General features: G+C 37.8%; 1 protein-coding gene across 1 annotated transcript; it reads right to left on the reverse strand.

Moving 5' to 3' along the window:
* Positions 1-368: 368 nt before the first annotated feature.
* FAM216A (family with sequence similarity 216 member A) lies at positions 369-19202 on the reverse strand. The gene is made up of 7 exons (XM_074297545.1): positions 18443-19202; positions 11642-11682; positions 10324-10442; positions 7752-7881; positions 7469-7655; positions 6664-6746; positions 369-923 (listed from the first exon to the last, which is right to left on the reverse strand). The coding sequence occupies exons 1-7, from the start codon at positions 18523-18525 to the stop codon at positions 811-813; spliced, it is 756 nt and encodes a 251-aa protein (XP_074153646.1). The 5' UTR covers positions 18526-19202; the 3' UTR covers positions 369-810.
* Positions 19203-19250: the final 48 nt, after the last annotated feature.

Raw genomic sequence — 19250 nt, forward strand, 5'->3', positions numbered from 1 at the left:
CATGACTCAAGGGTTTCTGGTTTTATTCTCCATGTGGATATGATCACACTTTCCTCAAACAAAAGATGTTTCTGAAAAGTTATGTGCTAATCAGATTTGTCAGTTGAATCTGAAATTATATTCATTTAAAAAAAAAAATCCTCAACAGCTGAGCCTTTTTCAAGTAATTAAGGCTTTGTAAAAAGTATTGTAGCAGTCAGAACAAATGCTTTTGTAATGCAAATAATTGCTTTCTATTTAATGGTTTTCTACATGAGGACTTTTCTTGAAACATACAACATGAATATTTCCATGTTAAAGTTGCATTTTAACTGACCATATAACTATATAATCCATTCAGCTTACTTAGGAAGTAATAATCAAAGTCCAATTCAACAAACATTTATTGAGGATTTAGCACATCGAGAAAAGGAATCATGTACAGCAGGATGCTTTTGTAAAATTTACTATTAGCCTTTGGTTGCAAATGCTTTAAAGAAAATTAAAAGAATTCTTTTTTTTTTCTTTTAAGTGACATGAAAAGTTTTAAGTAGCTGATAGCGGGTTATAAATGAGCTTGGATTACAGATAAATTTTACTACACAAATATCACTGAAACACTGAACTACATATCAAACCAGTTACATGTTCACAAGCCCAGTTTTGGAATGTTTCCAAACTAGTCAATAAGACAATAGTGAATAACATAGTACTGACCTAAAATTAGTTATGAACAGAATTCACAACTCCTCCTTTGGCACATGATTGTAGAATCAGCAACTTGGATTTAGGCAAATAATAAACCAGGACTACAGGACAGGAGTGTCAAATTCACATCAGATTTTCCCCTTGTTCTTGTATCGACATTGACTGCATACATTTATTTAATAAATCTTCATCTCTTTTTTCTTCACTCATGTATGAGTCAGAATCATTTGTGAAATCTGAAAGAGATAATGTCTAATTAAAAATAGTTAGCTGCATTTTATTCTGAAGTCTTAGGTCAATATAATTATAACCTTCAAAATGATTAGTTAAGGACTCAGAGCAAAACCAACTTTTATTTGCAAGACTACAAAGACTCCACACTTTGCAAAAGAGGATTCCAGATGTTGTTTAGTGAGTTCTTTTTTTTTTTTTTTAATTTTTTATTTATTTTTCATTTATAAAATTTATTTATTTAATATCTTCCCCAATTATATTAAAAACATTTTTTACATTTGTTTTTAAGATTTTTGAGTTCTAGCTTCTCTTCCTTATCTTCACCCACAATTAAGAAACCACATGTGAAGTTATGCAAAACATTTCCATAAAAGTCATTTTGAAAGCAAACTTAAATCTCTCACCCTAATGAAAATTAAAAAGACTCAAGAAAGATTAAATTAAAAATGAAGAGAAATAGAGAATGCTTCAATCTATATTCAGACTCAATAATGTTTAGTGAGTTCTACAAAATGTCCCATTTTTCCCCCATTGGTTCATATTGTGAAATCGGAGATCCCTCAGTCCCCTGGGAATGAATATTTTTTGTCCAGGAAATGGGGAAAAGGTCAGCCCTATACCATACATGGCTTCTAGAGGCCTTTATTTGATGAGATTTATGTATATACATAGCAATTTAAGTTTTCCCTTTTGGAATTCTTGACTGGGTTTTTTAAGTCATCACTTCTTCCTGTGAGGGTACAGAAATTTTCTTCATATTAGAGATTATCTAACTATACTTGCAACTTTTAGCATTATGCTCCCCCCCCATTCCTTCTCATTTTGATGGACAATACTCAAAATTTCTAAATCAAGTTTATTTTATTCTCTATACAACAACACATTTATGAAGCTTCACATTTAAAAGCTTCATTACTGCTGTGTAAAGCAGGAAGTGAAGGTGTAAATGTTTGTCCTGCTGACAATTCAAATTCATTATCTTCTAAAGGAAATTCTTCATCTTTTTCCAAAATGTGTTCCTTTTCTAACTTCCCTATTTGTGTGGTATTGCCATTCCCTTAATCATGCTTGAATCTTGCAATAATCTTTGACTCCTCCCTTTGTTCTTCATATCTAGCCTGTTCAGTTTCCATAAACACTGCTTTTTATGTGCACAGCACAAGCACTCTTGTATTTATGGTCTAATTTTATCAGTTCTTCCTTGTTACCTCTTGTATCTATTCTCTTCTGACATATCTACTGCCCCAATCCTAGAACTCGTTACTCTAGAACTCTTGGAAAAATATGTATCTTCTAGTTTTTTTCAAACAGCCTATAAAGCAATTGATTTAATCTTCCTAAGACACAGTTCTGATCTTTTAGACTTTTTTTTTTTTTTTTTTTGGTTCACAGGCCATCAATGGTTTCTTATTGATTGTTGAATAAAATCTAAATTATTTAGCATTTGGGATCAGTCAGTCATCTCCTGATCTCCCTCATATACCATTACGCTTTGATGATATTCCCTTCTCTTCATGTTCTTGATGACCTAAATGGTGATTTTCCTTCTGTGCTTCAAGTGCCTTCTCATGATAAAAGAGTTTCCTTCCTATGGCCTCATCTTCCATTGGTGAGTTCCTCCTGGAACCTCTATTTTGAGGAAGGGCCCAAGCCACCCGCCTCTCTTCTCCCCTATAAATCTAGACTCAACCACTGTGTCTACTTTTTCCTCCCTTCCCTTTCTAGCTCCCTTTTATGGACAAGCTTTCTTCACCAGTTAGAATGTAAACTCCTTAAGGGCAGAGACTTTATTTTTGCTTAAATCTATATTATCAGAACTGTTATGCCTAGCACATAGTGTTCAACAAATATTTCTTGGGTAGACTTTTTTTTTTTTTAAGTCTGAGAGAAAATTTTTTTTTTCTTTGAAATACCAACATTTTCACAAAGAGCATTCAAATATTGATTTAATCCATGGTGTCCCCAAACATCCCATCAACTATAGGCTGGAGGGAACATTATCCCCTTTAGATAATGAATGAGAGCAGGATAATATTGAGTTCTGACAGAGTCTATCAGGTTTAGACAGTCTCTTAGAAAAGGATCAATCTCATTAAGATAAGAAGTACACATTATCCAGGAGAGTTGGTTCTTTTGATCATTCACAATGTTTCCAACATCCTTTGGCTAAAAACAACAAGACAGGCTAGAAGTAGTGTGCCACACTTGGAACTTGAAGACCCTGGTTTGAGTCCTCAACTGTACCATTGATGGTAGTCATTGTGTAGACTTCTTTCTAGTTGCACTGCCACTGCCTTTATTCGAGCCCTCACCTCTTACCTAGCCTATTGGAATAGCCTCTAACTAGTCTATCTAAATTGTCTTCCCACTTGTTTTTTTAAATTTACTTTTAACTTTTTTCAATCTCCTTTCCATCTTCCTACCTTTGAGAATAAAAGAAACCCAATCCTGTTATAAACATGTATAGTTAGGAAAAACAAATTCTTCCTTTGTCATGTCCAAAAGAAATGTCTCAATTTGGGTAGTATTTGTATCCTGAGTCCCCTAGTATCCTGGTTTTGATCAGAATTCTAATATGTTTCAAAATTGTTTGTCTTTACAACAATGTTACACTGTGCATACCCTTTGACCTAGCAATGTCACTACTTATAATTAATTACTTTTAGTTTCAAAGTAATGGAAAAATTGAGGGAGGAAAGGATATATATATATATACAAAATACAATATATTAAATATAATATAAATAATTAAAATATATATTTACAATATATAATAATAAAATAGAATAGCTCTTTTTGTGGTCGCAAAGAATTGGAAATTGAAGGAATGCTCATCAATTGGGGAACAGCTGAACAAATTGTGATATATAATTGTGATGGAAAACCATTGGGTTATAAGAAATGATGAACAGGATGGTTTCCAAAAAAAAAAAATCTGGAGAAAATTTTACTTAAGTGAATTGATGCAAAATGAAGTGAGCAGAACCAGGAGACATACACTGAAACAACAATATCAAACAACGATCAACCATGAACAACTTAGGTATTCTCAGGAATAGTCATCCAAGATAATTCCAAAGAACTCATGATGAAAAATGCTATACACCCCCAGAGAAAGAATTGATGGCATCTGAATGTAGATCAAAGGATGGTTTTTTTTTTATTTGTTTTTGTTTTCTTATATAACTAATAGGGAAATACATATTGTATGGCTGCACATGTATAATCTGTATCGAATTGTTTGCCTTCTCAATGAGAAAGGAAGGGAGAAAATTTGAAACTCACATTTTTAAAAAATAAAAGTTGAAAATGTACATGAAAATTTGGGAAAATATATAAAAAAATTATATCCAATAATGTTTCTGTTCACTTTCCTCACTTTACAGTTTCTCTGTAACTGTCTGCAATCCATCCTCCCCACAGCTGCCAAAGTAATTTTCTTAAAATATTGGTCTGACCACATCTCTCCCAACTAAATTCTAGTGGCCCCCATTTACCTCCAAGATCAAATGTAGTTCTCTGACTGACAATTAAAACTCTTCACTATCTGCCCCTTTCCTAACCTTTCTGGTTTCTTACACTTTCCTCCTTCCCACGTTCTGTACATTCCAGGGATACCAGCCTACTTTGTACTAGTTGTATCCCCATGCCTGGAATTCTTTCCCATCTAACCTCTTAAATCTTGACACTCCTGGCTTCTTTCAAGATGCAGCTCAAAAGTCACTTTCTGCAAGAGATCTGCCTAATCCTCCCAATCATTTCTTCTCCTCTATATGTATTAAGTATATACTTATTTCCACGTTATCCCTATTAATATGTAATTAGTATTAGTTTTCCCTATTTGTAAACTATTAGGCAAGGATTGTTTTTATGGGTTTGCCTTTATTTGTGTTCCTATTATTTAGTCCAGTGCCTGGCACATAGAAAAAACTTAATTCTTAATTGATTAATCAAACTGGATTTCTAACTGTCCTCCACTTAGCCACCCATCCAGACCCATCCGGACAAATCACATTTGCCCTTACCTCTACCTTTTATCTCATGGGATTTTCTGTCTGGAATGTGCTCCCTCCACCTTCTGCCTGTTGCATCCTTAAAGACCTAGCTCAAATATCACTTTCTCTGTGAAATTTTCTTTTATTTTGCTCCACTTCCCTCTCATCCCATTTTTTGTGCATCTAATCATACTTCATTTTATAAATATATGAATATATTTTTCTTATTAAGCTAAGGGCAGAGATTATTTATCTTTGTATGTTGTTCAGATATTTCAATTATGTCTGACTCTTTACGATCCCATTTGGGCTTTAGTTGACAGATATCCTGGAGTGGTTTGCCATTTCTTTCTCATTTTATCGATCAGGAAACTGAGGCAAACAGGTTAAGTGATTTGCCCAGGGTCACACAACTAGCAGGTGTCTGAGACTGAATTTGAACTCAGGTCTTCCTAATTCTAGGACCAATGTTAGCTGCCTTCATCTTTGTATCTAACACACCTTGAACATAGTGTTTATTGTTGCTGTTGTTATGTGTTCTTCACTCTCGAAGAGGACCAATGAGAAAGGAATAAATATAACTACAGCCTGAATAGTCTGGAAGCTTGAAGCTTCTGATTCTCTCACAGTAGTGTTCCTTTATCTGTGGTGTAGCCACAAAACCGTCTTTATCATTTAGAATAAAGACTACCACTGTCAGCAAAAACACTTAACTGTTGACTAATTGGGGTACGAGGGCACCAGCACTGATTAGTGTAATCTCTCTGTCACTTGCTACCCTTGGATATAAACTTGGATGAGATCCTTCATCTCTCTGAACCTCAATTCTTTGAAGTGAGTTAGACCCATTGGCCTTGAAGCAATGTAGACTTAATTTCTTCCCCTGTGAGGAAGAAGCCCAAATGGCTATTATCAGATAGAATTAAGTCCTAGACTATCCTGTTTGTATAGAGTGATTGTGAGAGTGGAACTCTTTATTAACCTCCATTATCTATTCCCCCAACCTTTGTGCATTTTTGAACAACCTTTGAGATATTGATTAGCGTTATTTTAGATGTATCTGGGACCCCTTCAGCCAGCTGCATTCCATTTGGCTCCTCACTGATCCCCACCTTTGAGCTTCCTGGAACTTCCTCTCCTCTCCCTAATACAAGGCTGTATTTTCCCTATACAAAGATCTTCTCATGATGAAGATCTTTACCAAGATTTTTTTTTTTTAGCCCACTATGAGGTTACACTCTTTCTTCCTTATAGTGTTTTCCCTCAACTCACATCTTTCTCCTCACTCTAGCTAACTCTGATTAATCTGTCAAACTTCTCTATGGATCTAACTTGCCAAACAATGGCTTGCTTGGGCCTAATGGATTTTTCCCAATCCCTTTCTAACTATATGCTCTCCCATTCTATTTCATATTTACCATTCCTGATGTCTATCATATCCCTTCATTTTGTCTGTAATCTATTCCTGTAGATAAATCTACCTTTTGCAAAAAAAGAATGAGCATTGTGAATTTGTCACATGTTTATTTCGAACTAGGAATTGCTACCCCAACCTCATCAGAAAAGCCCAGCTCTAGACTAATGATGTTATCATCTTATTCTTGATCCTTACTTCTGAACTAGCTGTTTTTCTTTCAAATGAAACAAAACCACATTTCATGTTTATTTTTATCAAGATGGCTAGACGAAAAATGTAAGCCTCACCCCCCAATTTTTGTCCCAATAATTTTTTCAAGTGAGTATTTACCTGTGTATCTGAAAGCTTTGTTGGGTCTTTGAAAAATCTTTAGTGATTTACATCTTGCTTTGGGCAGAGGGCCACATTTTAACCTGTAAAAAGAGAAATATTTTAAGTCATCCAACAAAAAGTACAGCTACAAAGTGTATATGGGAGCCAAAGCAAGCTTGCTTTCATTAAGCTTCCAGCAGCAATCACAGAAGAATCACAGTCAGTCTTATAAGAATTTTTTTTGGTTATTCTAAAACTCAAACCTTAAGTTATAACAAAGGCTGAGCTCATTATCCTTTCTTTGCCAGACAAAGATGCTTTAGGGAATTGTCTAATGTAATCTGGCAGAGGAGTTCTCCCAGGACTTGTTGCTTCTATTTGTTCTTTGGATGCTTGAAAGCAAGATTAGCTTGATTCCCCCCCCCCAATCAGTTTTTGCCATTCAGCTCTCTATATATTTATTAAACATTACGTAGAAGTTATCAAGCACAATGGTGGAGCTTAGAGGATAGAAATGGTCCCTGCTCTCAAAGAGTTTACGTTCTACTGGGTGGATAAGACAAAGAGAAAACTACAAACTAAGTTCCAGGGATAAAGTATTAACACTGGAAGTGATTGGGTAAACCCTGTCCCCAAATCTAGTTTGGGACAGAAGAAAGGACATGTCCTAGTCTGTGGACTAACACTTTACCATCATAAAATCTGCCTTTGTGCCACATTTTTTTCTGTTCTAAATTTAACAAATTAAAAGCAACTGGATGACATTGGAAATCTTATCTATATTTCAAGGAATCTGATTCCTTCAAAGCAGGTAATAGCATACCCTTCTTTGTTCCTCCCTGGTTGCCAGAGGGAATGCTGAATGGCCTGTGTTTCAGTTAATGGTGTAGCTATGATGCTAGAATGCAATGAGTCCAGTCTTTCCAGTTGGTGTCTCCACGTGGTGCAGGGAGAATGCTGCTTCTGGGAATAACGTGGACTGATCTGACTTCTATGATGGGTAGAGACACCTTCAAGAGCAATTAAAGCCAGGAGTTAGAATTGCTTTGGGCAAAGCATTGTGGGTAACAGGTTAAGAGCAGGACAAAGACCCTATGGGCACTTGCCTGGCTTCTGTGTGTCAAGCTGAACCATGTGCATATACTGCCTCTTCATCAGCGTCTTCAATGAATCTGTACTATAGATCTTGGCAATGCTGCAGAGATACCGTTTTTGACCTGTTGTGAGGTCTGGGTGCTGCAATATAGAAATTTACAATCCAAGTTATTGAGCAAAAAAAATAGCAGTTTAGCTTAGGAAATGGTCAAATCTTCCTCTAGTGCTTCTTGTAGCCTAGACTGGAGTCTTTATAGTGAAATGAGCAGGACCAGGAGATCATTATATACTTCAACAACAATACTATATGATGATCATTTCTGGTGGACGTGGCTCTGTTCAACAACGAGATGAACCAAATCAGCTCCAATACAGCAGTAATGAACTGAACCAGCTACACCCAGCGAAAGAACTCTGGGAGACGACTATGAACCACTGCATGGAATTCCCAATCCCTCTATTTTTGTTCACCTGCATTTCTGATTTCCTTCACAAGCTAATTGTACATTATTTCAAGTGTAGCAAAATAACTGTATGGACATGTATACATATATTGTATTTAACATATACTTTAACATATTTAACATGTATTGGTCAACCTGCCATCTGGAGGAAGGGGTGAGGGGAAGGAGGGGAAAAGTTGGAACAAAAGGTTTTGCATCTGTCAATGCTGAAAAATTACCCATGCATATATCTGGTAAATAAAAATCTATAATAAAATAAAATTAAACTATTAGCAAAACATATCTTCTAGAAGAGGAAAGGCATTAAGGCTGGCCACATCTGTCTGTCAGCAAGGATCTGCCTACTAAGTCCAGAGATGCTCATCACCACATTAGTTGCTAGGAATTTCTTTGCTAGAGAAAGTCTTCAAAGGGGAAAGGGAACAAGCATTTATTAGTTACATATTCTTTACAAGTATAATCTCATTTGATCCTTACAATAATCCTAGAATGTAGGTGCTATTATGATCCCCATTTTATAGTTGAGGAAACTAATTCAGAGGTTAAGTGAATTGCTCAACATCACCCAGCTGGGAAGTGTCTGAAGCTAACAATGGATTCATGTTCCTGACTCCAGATCCAGGACTCTAGACATTGCCCAGAAGCTTCTAAAGTGGTCTTTTACATCATCTGTCTTCTAAGTCATAGAGGAATTGTGACTGCAGTTGACAAAAGGAGTCGCCACACTGATAAAATTATAGAAAAATTGAAGGAAATGTGCATTTTGCTCAGTAGAGGTATATATACACTCTTGTATATGTATATATTTACAGATCTATGTATATGTGTATATGTATATATGTACATATATGTATGTATATACATAAAGTTTTTAAGTGAGATAATGCAACAAACACTACATAGATATATAGAAGGAATAAATAGCCATCACTCAGAGCCTTCTACTAGTATCCTCATAAACAGCAGGTGAATGGGCAACTGGGTGGTAGAGCACCAGCCCTGAAGTCAGAAGGACCTGAGTTCAAATCTGGCCTCAGACACTTAATACATCCTAGCTGTGTGACCCTGGGCAAGTCACTTAACCCCAATTGCCTCAGAAAAAAAAAACAAAAATAAGAAATAAACATCAGGAGAAAATAAGGAAGTCTCAGAGCACATTCAGTGGAGTTTCTACAACAAACTTCTAGGAGGACATGAACAAAAATTATGGTTTAGGGGCAGGGATGGATGGGTTGAAATCTCTATGGAATGGAGAGAATACGTCCACATCAACGAAATCAAGATCCACTTACATATTCTTGTTTTAAAAAAAAAGTTGAGGCAGATTCCCCCAGACAGAAATAGCCCTCTTCACTCTCCTAACCACCTGGCAATGAATGTACATGACCCTGGGAGTTTTGCTGATCAATGTAGGGTAAGAATTAATATATTAGAAATGTTTATTTGCTGCTTGGCTTTTTATCTGTTTACTCTGTTTCTGAGGGTCAAAAAAACTGAGCTATAGTTCTCTCTCTCTCTTCCTTTTCTCTCTTTCTTCATCTCTCCCTCCTCTCTCCTTTCCTGCTTCCCTCCCTCTCTTACCTTTTCTCTTTTTCTTCCATCTTCCTGCCTCCCACATAGCTACTTTAGGCTTTTACATTGGAAACAATTACCCTCAGTAGTTCACACTTTCCTAGGACAACTTCAGACCTGGTTCTAATTTCCCATTGAGGAAAAAAAACCCAAAAATAAACTAAGACTGTCAGAGCCCAGAAGAAACTATAATAGAGTCTTGTCATAGAAAAAGCTAAAGTGATGCAGGAATTTATTCATTTGAAAAATATTTATAGATTTCTTCTGTAGATATAGGATTTGCTTTGATTCGTCAAATATTTATGAGGCACCTATTATGTGCAAGGCACTATGGGAGACACTGGAGATTCAAAGACAAATTTTTATAAACCAGCCCTTGCCCTTCTGAGTGCTGCAGGTTGCTGCCCTGGACACAAATACCCTTTTGAGGGAATAGTCCACTTTTTTCAGCATTTTGCCCCTGAAATCCTTTGTTTTCTTCAACCAGAAGCCCACCCGAAGTACCGAAAACAGCTAATTTCTCATTTTCCTTTCCCATTAAGCATACCTTTAGAGATGGTGCATTCATCGATTTAGGAATGTGAACAGTTTGGAGTTGAGGTGTGGTCCATAACTCCTGCAGCCTGGCTATATGAGGTTCTAGTTTTTGTTCTTCTTCAATTCTATCTGTGACCCAAGAGGATAGTAACATACAAACGTCAAAGAAGAAGAAAACAATTTAATAACCTAATCATCAAGACCTGCAAACACAGACATGCCATTAAGGATCTTGGGAGAGCTGATCTTAGCAGTTTTTACATGTCAGACCCATGATCCCACTAATGTAAACAACTTAAAATGTACACTGTTGAACCCTCAATGTGGAATTTTAAAATATGCAATATTCCAGTGTTAGCCTTAGGCAATGAAGAACAATGAGGTTTGGGGCTAGATTGATGGCTCTCAAACTTTTGTTCTTAATATCTTTATACTATTAAAATTATTGAGTATCTGTCTGAAGAGTTTTCATTTAAGTAAGTTATATTTATAAATATTTACCATCTTAGAAATAAAAACTAATTTTAAATTTGTAGACCCCCAGAATTCTCTGAGCCACACTTTGGAAACCACTGGATTAGACCACCACAATGGAAATAGTGGTTTTGTTCTATACTTGGGATGGTTGGTGAATTTTATCTTTATCATATAGGATTTGAAAATTAAAAAAAAAACCTGCATTACTGTCATAAATATTATGGTTAACAATTATACCTACATAATAGGCTTTAAGGACAGGCTCACCAGAACAACATAGCAAACTTTTAGTGTTAAACTCCTTTGCTATTTCCAATGTATGTTGATTAGCATTAAACTTGACATCAAGAAACAAAAAACATTTTGAAATTCCCATGCTACTTTCAAAATAAAAGAAAACATAAAATTGCTCCAATTCCCAAGAAAAACTTGGGAAACTAGAGATGAGATTTTCCAGAATGAGGAGGTGCCACACCCCTAACCTTAGAAATGTAGAAGGGATAATTGTATTCAATTGTGTACTTTTTTCCTGCAGGATACAGAACATACGTGGCCTTTGAGCTCCAGCTAACAAAAACTCAGTTCTCTGGTTCCAGATATAAACTTCTGGAATATAGTACTTAGGAGAAGGGGAGAAGGTATTGCCTTCAAGGAAAATCTGCAGAAGGAAAAAGACTCTGCTGGATAGTTCTTTGGCCAAAGCTCTAAAGCTATCCTAAAGCAGAGTTTAAAAAACAGAAACAAACATCTCTACCCCCAAAGCCAGCCCATTGTATAAGTAGTTAGAGGCAAATTGTCCTCCTTGAACTATCTTAATTATACTTATTATCAACTCCATATGCTGTACTTACCAGGACATTTTGGATTCTGGTAATAAGGATGCCCAGCTGATCTGTTAAAAATAAATAAATAAATAAATAAATAACACAAAATCCCACCATAAATAGCAGTTTATAATCATCAGCAGTTTTGTAGAGCCAGAAAAGGGAGATAAAAGAAAGGAAAGGTCATTTGGCTAATTGTACTTGCTGCTTTTTTTGGGCACCTTTTCTCTCGGCCGTCATCCACACCTCAATATTTTCTCAGCAAAATAATTGTCTCAGATGACAACACTCTTATAGTATCTTCCAAGGTGATGTGGTTGAAGGTTTTTTTTATTTATTTTTTTAATCTATCAACTAACAAGCATTTATTAAGCATCTACAATGAGCCGGCTACTATGCTTAAGCACCGGCGCTCTGAAAATGATGCTGAACAGTCCTTGCTTACATTCCTTCTATCCAGGGAAAATAACACGGCCATTTCTCAGGACACACAAAAGACGCCAGAGGTGATTTTGGTGGGAAAACCAGCAGTGAAGGGAAGCAAGAAACTCTTCATCTAGAGGGTGGAATGTAAGCTGATTCCTGATGGAGACTAGGGATTCTGGGAGACAGAAATATTGAGGGACTATATTAGAAACACAGGTGACAAGTCAAGCAACGATGGAGATGGGTACTGGGTGAGAGGAACAGTATGAAGGCTAGTTGGACTAGACTGTAACATGAAGAATGTAGCATGTAGAATGCAGAAAGGAGAGTAATATATAATGATGTTAGTAAAGTAGATTGCTGTAAGCACATAGTAGGTGCTTGCTAAAAGGTGGATTGCTGTAAACACATAGTAGGTATTTATTAAAAGGTGGATTACTGTAGGTACATAAGCACATAACAGATGCTTACCAAAAGGTGGATTATTATAAGAACATAGTAGATGCTTAACAAAAGGTAGATTACTGTAAGCACATAGTGGGTGCTTACTAAAGATGGATTACTGTAAGCATATAGTAGATGCTTACTAAAAACTGATTGATTGACTATGAGGCACTTATTTGCCATTTTAAGGGTTTTAAATGTCCAATGCAGGAGTTTATATTTGATCCTATAGAAGTAATACTCAACCAATGGAGTTTACCAATGGAGTGACATAGTCAGACCATGAAGTAGAGAGATCACTTATGAGACAATTAGAATAATACAGGTGAAAGGTGATGAGAGCCTGTGTGAGTAGAGAGAAGAGGATAGCTGTGAAAGATGTTGTGGTAAAGAAGTCAAGATTTAGCAGCTGAGTTAATATGTGGAATAAGAGTGAGGAGTGGTGAGTGGTGGGGTAATACTGAAGTTTGATCCTGGGTGACTGGGGCCCATGACAGAAAAAGAGGTGTTTGAAGCATAAGTAGGTTTGAAGTGGGAAAGGGGGAAAGGTGAGTTCAATTTTGGACATAATTGTGTTTAATATATCTACAAGCATTCAAAATGCTTAATACAACATTTGGAAAGATAAATCTGAGAATTAACAGTAGAAAGATAATTAGTTATCTCCATGGACAGATTATCTCTTATAGATGAGATATCTCTGTCTTATATAGCTATGTTATATGCATATATAATTCCAAATCCACTATTCTAGCTAATACACCAATTAGCTGCCAAATCTTAAAGTGTTATATAAATGCTATTTTCTTATTAGAAGAATTAGAGATAATTAGAGATAAGGGTATGGAATATGACACAAAACAATAAGAATGAGAAGAAAAAATACACATTGCTTCTCCCTCAAATACCTTAATCACTCACTTCTCTCACTACCATGACCTATTCCTCTATTCCTCCTCAGCTACAAAATTAATCATATTCTGGATTTTCTTGTGCAGCATGATAATTGTGGAGATATGTGCAGAAGAACTGCATGTTTGGTATATATTGAAGGAGTGGGGGAAAGACAGGGAAGAAATTTGGAATGTGGGGTTTTATAGAGATGAATATTAAAAATTATCTATGCATGTGTTTTGAAAATAAAAAGCTTCAATAATTAAAAAACAGAATTAATCATACCCTTGATCTTGCTATCACTAACAAATGTATCATCTCCATGTTCAAGAATTCTGAAGTGCCCTTATCTGATCATAATATATTGGCTTTCAACCTCTCCCTCTGCTTTCCTTTACCAAATCCTACTCTTTGTCTTTGACCTCCAATCCCTTTCAGTTCTCTTCTAGCTCATGACCCCTGACCTAGACATTTATTCCTTTTTTCCCTATCTTGACTCCTTGGTGAACTAGGTCAAAACTATATTATTCCATTCTATCTGAAAGAAATTATTTTTCTCTTGTATTAAAAAGCAATTAATAGAGGGAGGAATATATCCAGGTTTTTTTCTCTATTTCCTCATTCAGACATAAATACCTGTAGGTTATTCAGTCAGTCTCTGAAGAGAACTGCTGATAGATTAGATCACCCATATCCAAAATATGTTTTTTTTTTTTAAATCTTGGGGGGGATCCTACACAACTAGAAAACCTTACAAAGAGAATCTAATTTAAATGAATTCCTTTACATTGTGTTCCCTGCAAATAGATCTGGGTAATGCTAAATTCCTTTGTCAAGACAGCTGAGAAGTGTTCTGCAAAGAGAATGACATAATCAAAGTCATATCCTCCAACCTTTCATTAGAATAGGCCCATCTCTCATTATAATATTCATTCTCTCATTAGTTGTTAACCAGAGTTTATTTCTGTCTGTTGGGAACACCCACTCTAATAAGGACATATAAGCTCAATGCTTTACATAATTGCCTTTGGTTTACGAGAGAAAGGCAAGTGACCATCATTTTATTAATTATCTACTAGCCATAATTTTATTCAATTTTATTAATTTGATTATTAATCATCTAGAAATTGTCTTTCAGACTTTTCACTCATCACATATCCCATCTCCCCTAATAAATTACCTCCTTTTATCATTCTCATTCTATCAATAATTTTATTTCTTTCTTTTTACTGGCTCCTTCCTTACTATCTACCAATATGCCTAATGTCATCCCCATTCTCAAAAATCCTCCCTTGATTCTTCCAAGCTCCTTTGTGGCTAAACTCCCTAAGAAGGTAATTTCTTTATCCAATAGGAGCCTCTGTTTTCCCTCTGGTTATTCTCTTTTTAATCTTTCACAATCTGACTTCCAATCTTATGGAACTGAAACTGCTCTTTCCAAAATTACTAATGATTATCTTCTCTTAATCCTCATTCTTCTTGGGCTCTCTGCATTCTCTACACTCTTTCATCATCTCTCCTCCACACTTCTCTCTTGGTTTTCAGACTATCACTCTCTCTCCTTGTTCTCTTCCTATCAAATCATTTTTTTCTCAGTATCCCTCTCTGGATCCGCAATAAACAGTGTGTGGATCACATCCTCTAATCACAGGTTTCCCTACAGTGTTCTATACTGCATCCTCTTCTCCCTCGATCCTACTGCACTTGATGATCTCATCAGTTCCCCTGGATTTAACTACCATCTCTTTGCTGCTGTTTCTCAAATCCACTTATCCTGCCACCTCTCTCTTGACCTCCAACCCTGTATCTCCAAATGCCTTTCAGACATCTTGAAGTGAATTCCAATAGACATCTGAAACCCAACATGTCCAAAACTGACCCCTCCCTACTTCCAACCTTTCCTATTACTATGGAAGGCAGCGCCATCCTTAGGCTCTCAAGCTTGCAACTGAGGAGCCAGCCTGAGCTCCTCCTACTTCTTACCCCTCCTCATATCCAATATGGCCCCAATGCCTATCAATTTCACCTTTGCCACATCACCTCAAATGGACCCCCTTCTCCTGGCCTTCATCATTTGCTGCCATAACCTGTGCATGGGTCTACCTGCCTGAAGTCTCTACCCACTGCGATCTATCTTCTATTCAGCCACCAACGTGATTTTCTGATCATATCACACCTCTATTAAACTCCAGTGGCTCCCTGCCACCTCCAGGATCAAATACAAAGTATTCTATTTGGTATTTAAAGCCCTTCACAACCTTTTCCCTACCACTTTTCCAGTCTCTTTACACTTTATTCCCTGCCATATATTCTTCCACAAACTAGACACTCTACCTCTCTATTCCAGGAACTTTCTTTGGCTGTTTGCCTTCCTGGCAGTTCTGGAATTTTCTCCCTCCTCCCCTAGACTGATTTCTCTGGCTTCCTTCAAATCCCAATTAACATCCACTCTTCTAATGAAAGTCTTTTTAACACTTCTTAATTCTAGTGCCTTCCCTTTAGTGTCTACTTCCTAAGTATTTTATACATGACTAGTCTATATGTAGTTGTTTGCTTGTTATGTCCACCATTAGATTGTGAGTTCCTTGAGGGTAGGTTCTGTCTTTTGATTTCTTTTGTATCCCTATTCTTTAGTACAGTACCTGGCATACAGTAGACAATTAATAAATGCTTGTTGACCAACTCCTGCTTCCCTTATTGATATTCCAACTCTCCAAAACAATAATAGTTAGCACTTCTATATGGTTTTAGAGTTTGCAAAACACTTTAGAAAGATCTCATTTGATCCTCATAACCGCTGGGAGATAGGTGCTATTGTTATCCCCATTTTACAGACATGGAAAATGAGGTAAACAGAAGTTAACTCTGCTCACAGTCAGACAACTAGGGAATGTCTGAGGCTGGATTCATTTGAAAATGGAAGCTGGTGCAAAGTGAAGGACTCCCTCATACCTCTTAAAAGATTATTTTCTCTGTATTCCATTCTTTTACATCTTATTAGGGTCATCTCTGTCCATGGTTCTTAAGGGAGTTCTATATTATAAAATATTTGCATTTACCTTTAAGTTATATTAAAATATATTCCTTTACATAAATAGGCTCATGCAGTCATAGAGAATGTTCCATGGAGGGTTCAAATGAAAGAGAGATTTGTTGCCATTTTTTTTTAGATGATGAGTTCACCAGATTCACCAAATTTGTGGACAATATTATCCTTATTACACCAAAACGAAGAATAGTACAACAAAACAAAGACAAAACAAAAATCCTCAGAGATTCATGATAACTCAAAAGAGGTCAGCATAATAATCTATACAGGCAAAAACAAATCAATGATAAATGTCTATTGTCCAAACTGTGACATCAAGTTAGTTGGCTAATATAGCTTAGATAGGAAGTGGAAATGGACAATGAGCCTGATCCAGAGCTGAGTAAGTGGGAGTGTAAGCTTCTGCTACAGTGTTGTAAAAGAGGAATTGTCTTTTTTTTTTTTTAAACTTATATTCCAGGGCCTGATTAAATGTTTCTTGAGTGACTAGATTAGATTACATTTTGGAAATTCCACAATGTCTTGAGAATCCCAAGATGCTCTCTCTGTCTCTCTGCCTGTGTCTGTTTCTCTGTCTCTATCAAGAGTCTGTGACTCTTACACACACACCTTTAAAAAAAAACAAAAACAAAAAAAATGTTTTTTTCAGAACCAAAGAGTGGTGAATCTTGGAGCACAACAACCTCTACTAAATCATAGTGGTTGATAACTCCAAGGACAATGGAAAAGACAAAATAATAATGACATTAGGACTTATGCACAAGAAATTGTATAAAGAATATAAACCAGTAAAAATATAATCTAAAAAATTAAATGAGCTAGGCATTTACTAAGAGCGAGGAATGGACAGCTGCAGGACTGTCGGCAAATTAAAAAAAAAATTTAATTCCTAGAGTAAAACCCCTTTGCATCCTGGATGGATTTTCAGTGGGTCAATAAACATCTACTAACCAAATCTATGGAAGAGTATGGCATGGAGAAGAATTGGTGGATTGGTTAGATGGGATGTTATCTAAAACAATAGGAGTAATATTAATATCACTGAGGTAACAGCTCTAATTAAGCACTGGCATATTATGTCTCTCTAGGCATGTATTGGACTTAGAGTTGGACCTAGGGAACTGAAATCTAATCTTCATGACTATGTAAGCCTATGAATATAAAGGAATAAATTTGAATACCACTTTAAACACAAATGCAAATAAATTTAACATAAGCATAAATGCACATCTAAAATTCCATATTTCATGATTGTATACAGGCGTTTTTTCTTCTTTCTAAAGTTTTACTGATGCTTTTTGTTTTTAATCCTAACTGATTATTTTTAAGGATGAGAACACGAAGCTTTGATCCTTCCCAATCCTAGAAGCCTTGTCTATCCCTAGACTGAGCTATCTGGAAGTGTAAAATACACAAACCTTCAGTGTGTAAGGGAAAAGGTTCTGTGGGATGAATTTAGGAGTCAACTAAAAGTAATCCATTTGTTCTTTCATTCAACAAACTTATTAAATGAATAATAAATGAAATAAGAAAAAGCTATTTCAAAAAGAAATCAGCGTTATCTCCTCTCTCGAATAAATTTTCTTTACTTTCAAGGCAGCAAAAGAAATATCCTTCTGATATCACACACCCCGCCCCAGAGACTAGAACCCAGGCGTCTAGCCTCCCAGGCTATTGTCTGAAGCCCTTGGGGTTTTCTCCAGCAATCGGATGGAAGCTGACCGTCCCTGCCTTTCTTCTTCGGGGGAAAACGTAGCGCGCTGGCCCAGCCCCTCCCTCGGGCTAGAAGCCCCCACTGTGGCTCCCATCCAGGTGAGTCATTGCACCAAACGCCTCCGCGGCTGCCGGGAACCGTGAGTCACACCACCCTCTCCCCATCCTCATCCCAGCACCAAAGGATGCAAGAATCCCTTCCTCCCTTTCTGCCCGTGGCTCCTGCATCCGCGGCCAGCTTCCCTCTCCGCCGGCCAGACTGCTGGCCCCCCACCGAACAAGCCTGGGGCCCCGAGCCTCACCCGCAGCTCCCGGCTGCAGCGCACAGCTCCGACGCCAGGCCGCTCTCTCCCTCCCAGGGAGACGCCTGCATCTGGCCCGGCATCTTCTCCAAAAGGTCCCCGACGACGACGTCCACTGCAGGAAGGGAGGGAGGACAGCTTTCCCCGCTCCTTGTGCGGGCGTCAGGCTGCGTGCGTTAGGCCGGGAGATGTTGGGGTGACGGGGCGCTGCGCCCCGACCCGGGCCGCCGCGTGCCTGGCTCCTTCCCTCCCTCCCACTCCTCGGGGGGCTCCCGCCGGCCGGGCTCCGGCAGGGCAGCGGGACGCTTGGCTAGGCGTGGAGCGCGGGCGGGGGGCACGTTTACATGTTTCGGGGCCGAGGATGCCCCGTGAGCGGGAGGAGCTCGCACATCCTAGGCGGGCGATGACGCCGCGTGCATCCTAAGCACCGCGGGCACGCCTCTTTACGGGAGCCCTTAGCTGGAAATACAACAATGTTACGGTTACAACAGTAACTTAAAACATTTGAAAGCCGCCCAGCTAAGCTCAGAACATCCCCCTTCACAGCAACGCCCAGATCTGCGGGAGCCTGGTTAGGCGGTGGCTCCAGGATAGCCCCGGGCAACGCTGCGCTCCCGCCCCTCCTGCAGGTGGAGGGATGGATGGATGGTCCAGAGAGTCAAGCGTTATCCCTGGATCCGTCCCCGACCGTTCTGCGCCTGCGTGCCCGGCCAGCCGCTAGGCGAACCCAAATTGACCTCAGTGCAGGTCTTTTCTGTTTAGGAAGCATGACCCTCCTGCAGACCCGTAGCAGGAGGCGCGGCTGCGG

The sequence above is a fragment of the Sminthopsis crassicaudata genome, chromosome 1, assembly GCF_048593235.1.
Source record: "Sminthopsis crassicaudata isolate SCR6 chromosome 1, ASM4859323v1, whole genome shotgun sequence".
Classification (NCBI taxonomy): Eukaryota; Metazoa; Chordata; class Mammalia; order Dasyuromorphia; family Dasyuridae; genus Sminthopsis; species Sminthopsis crassicaudata.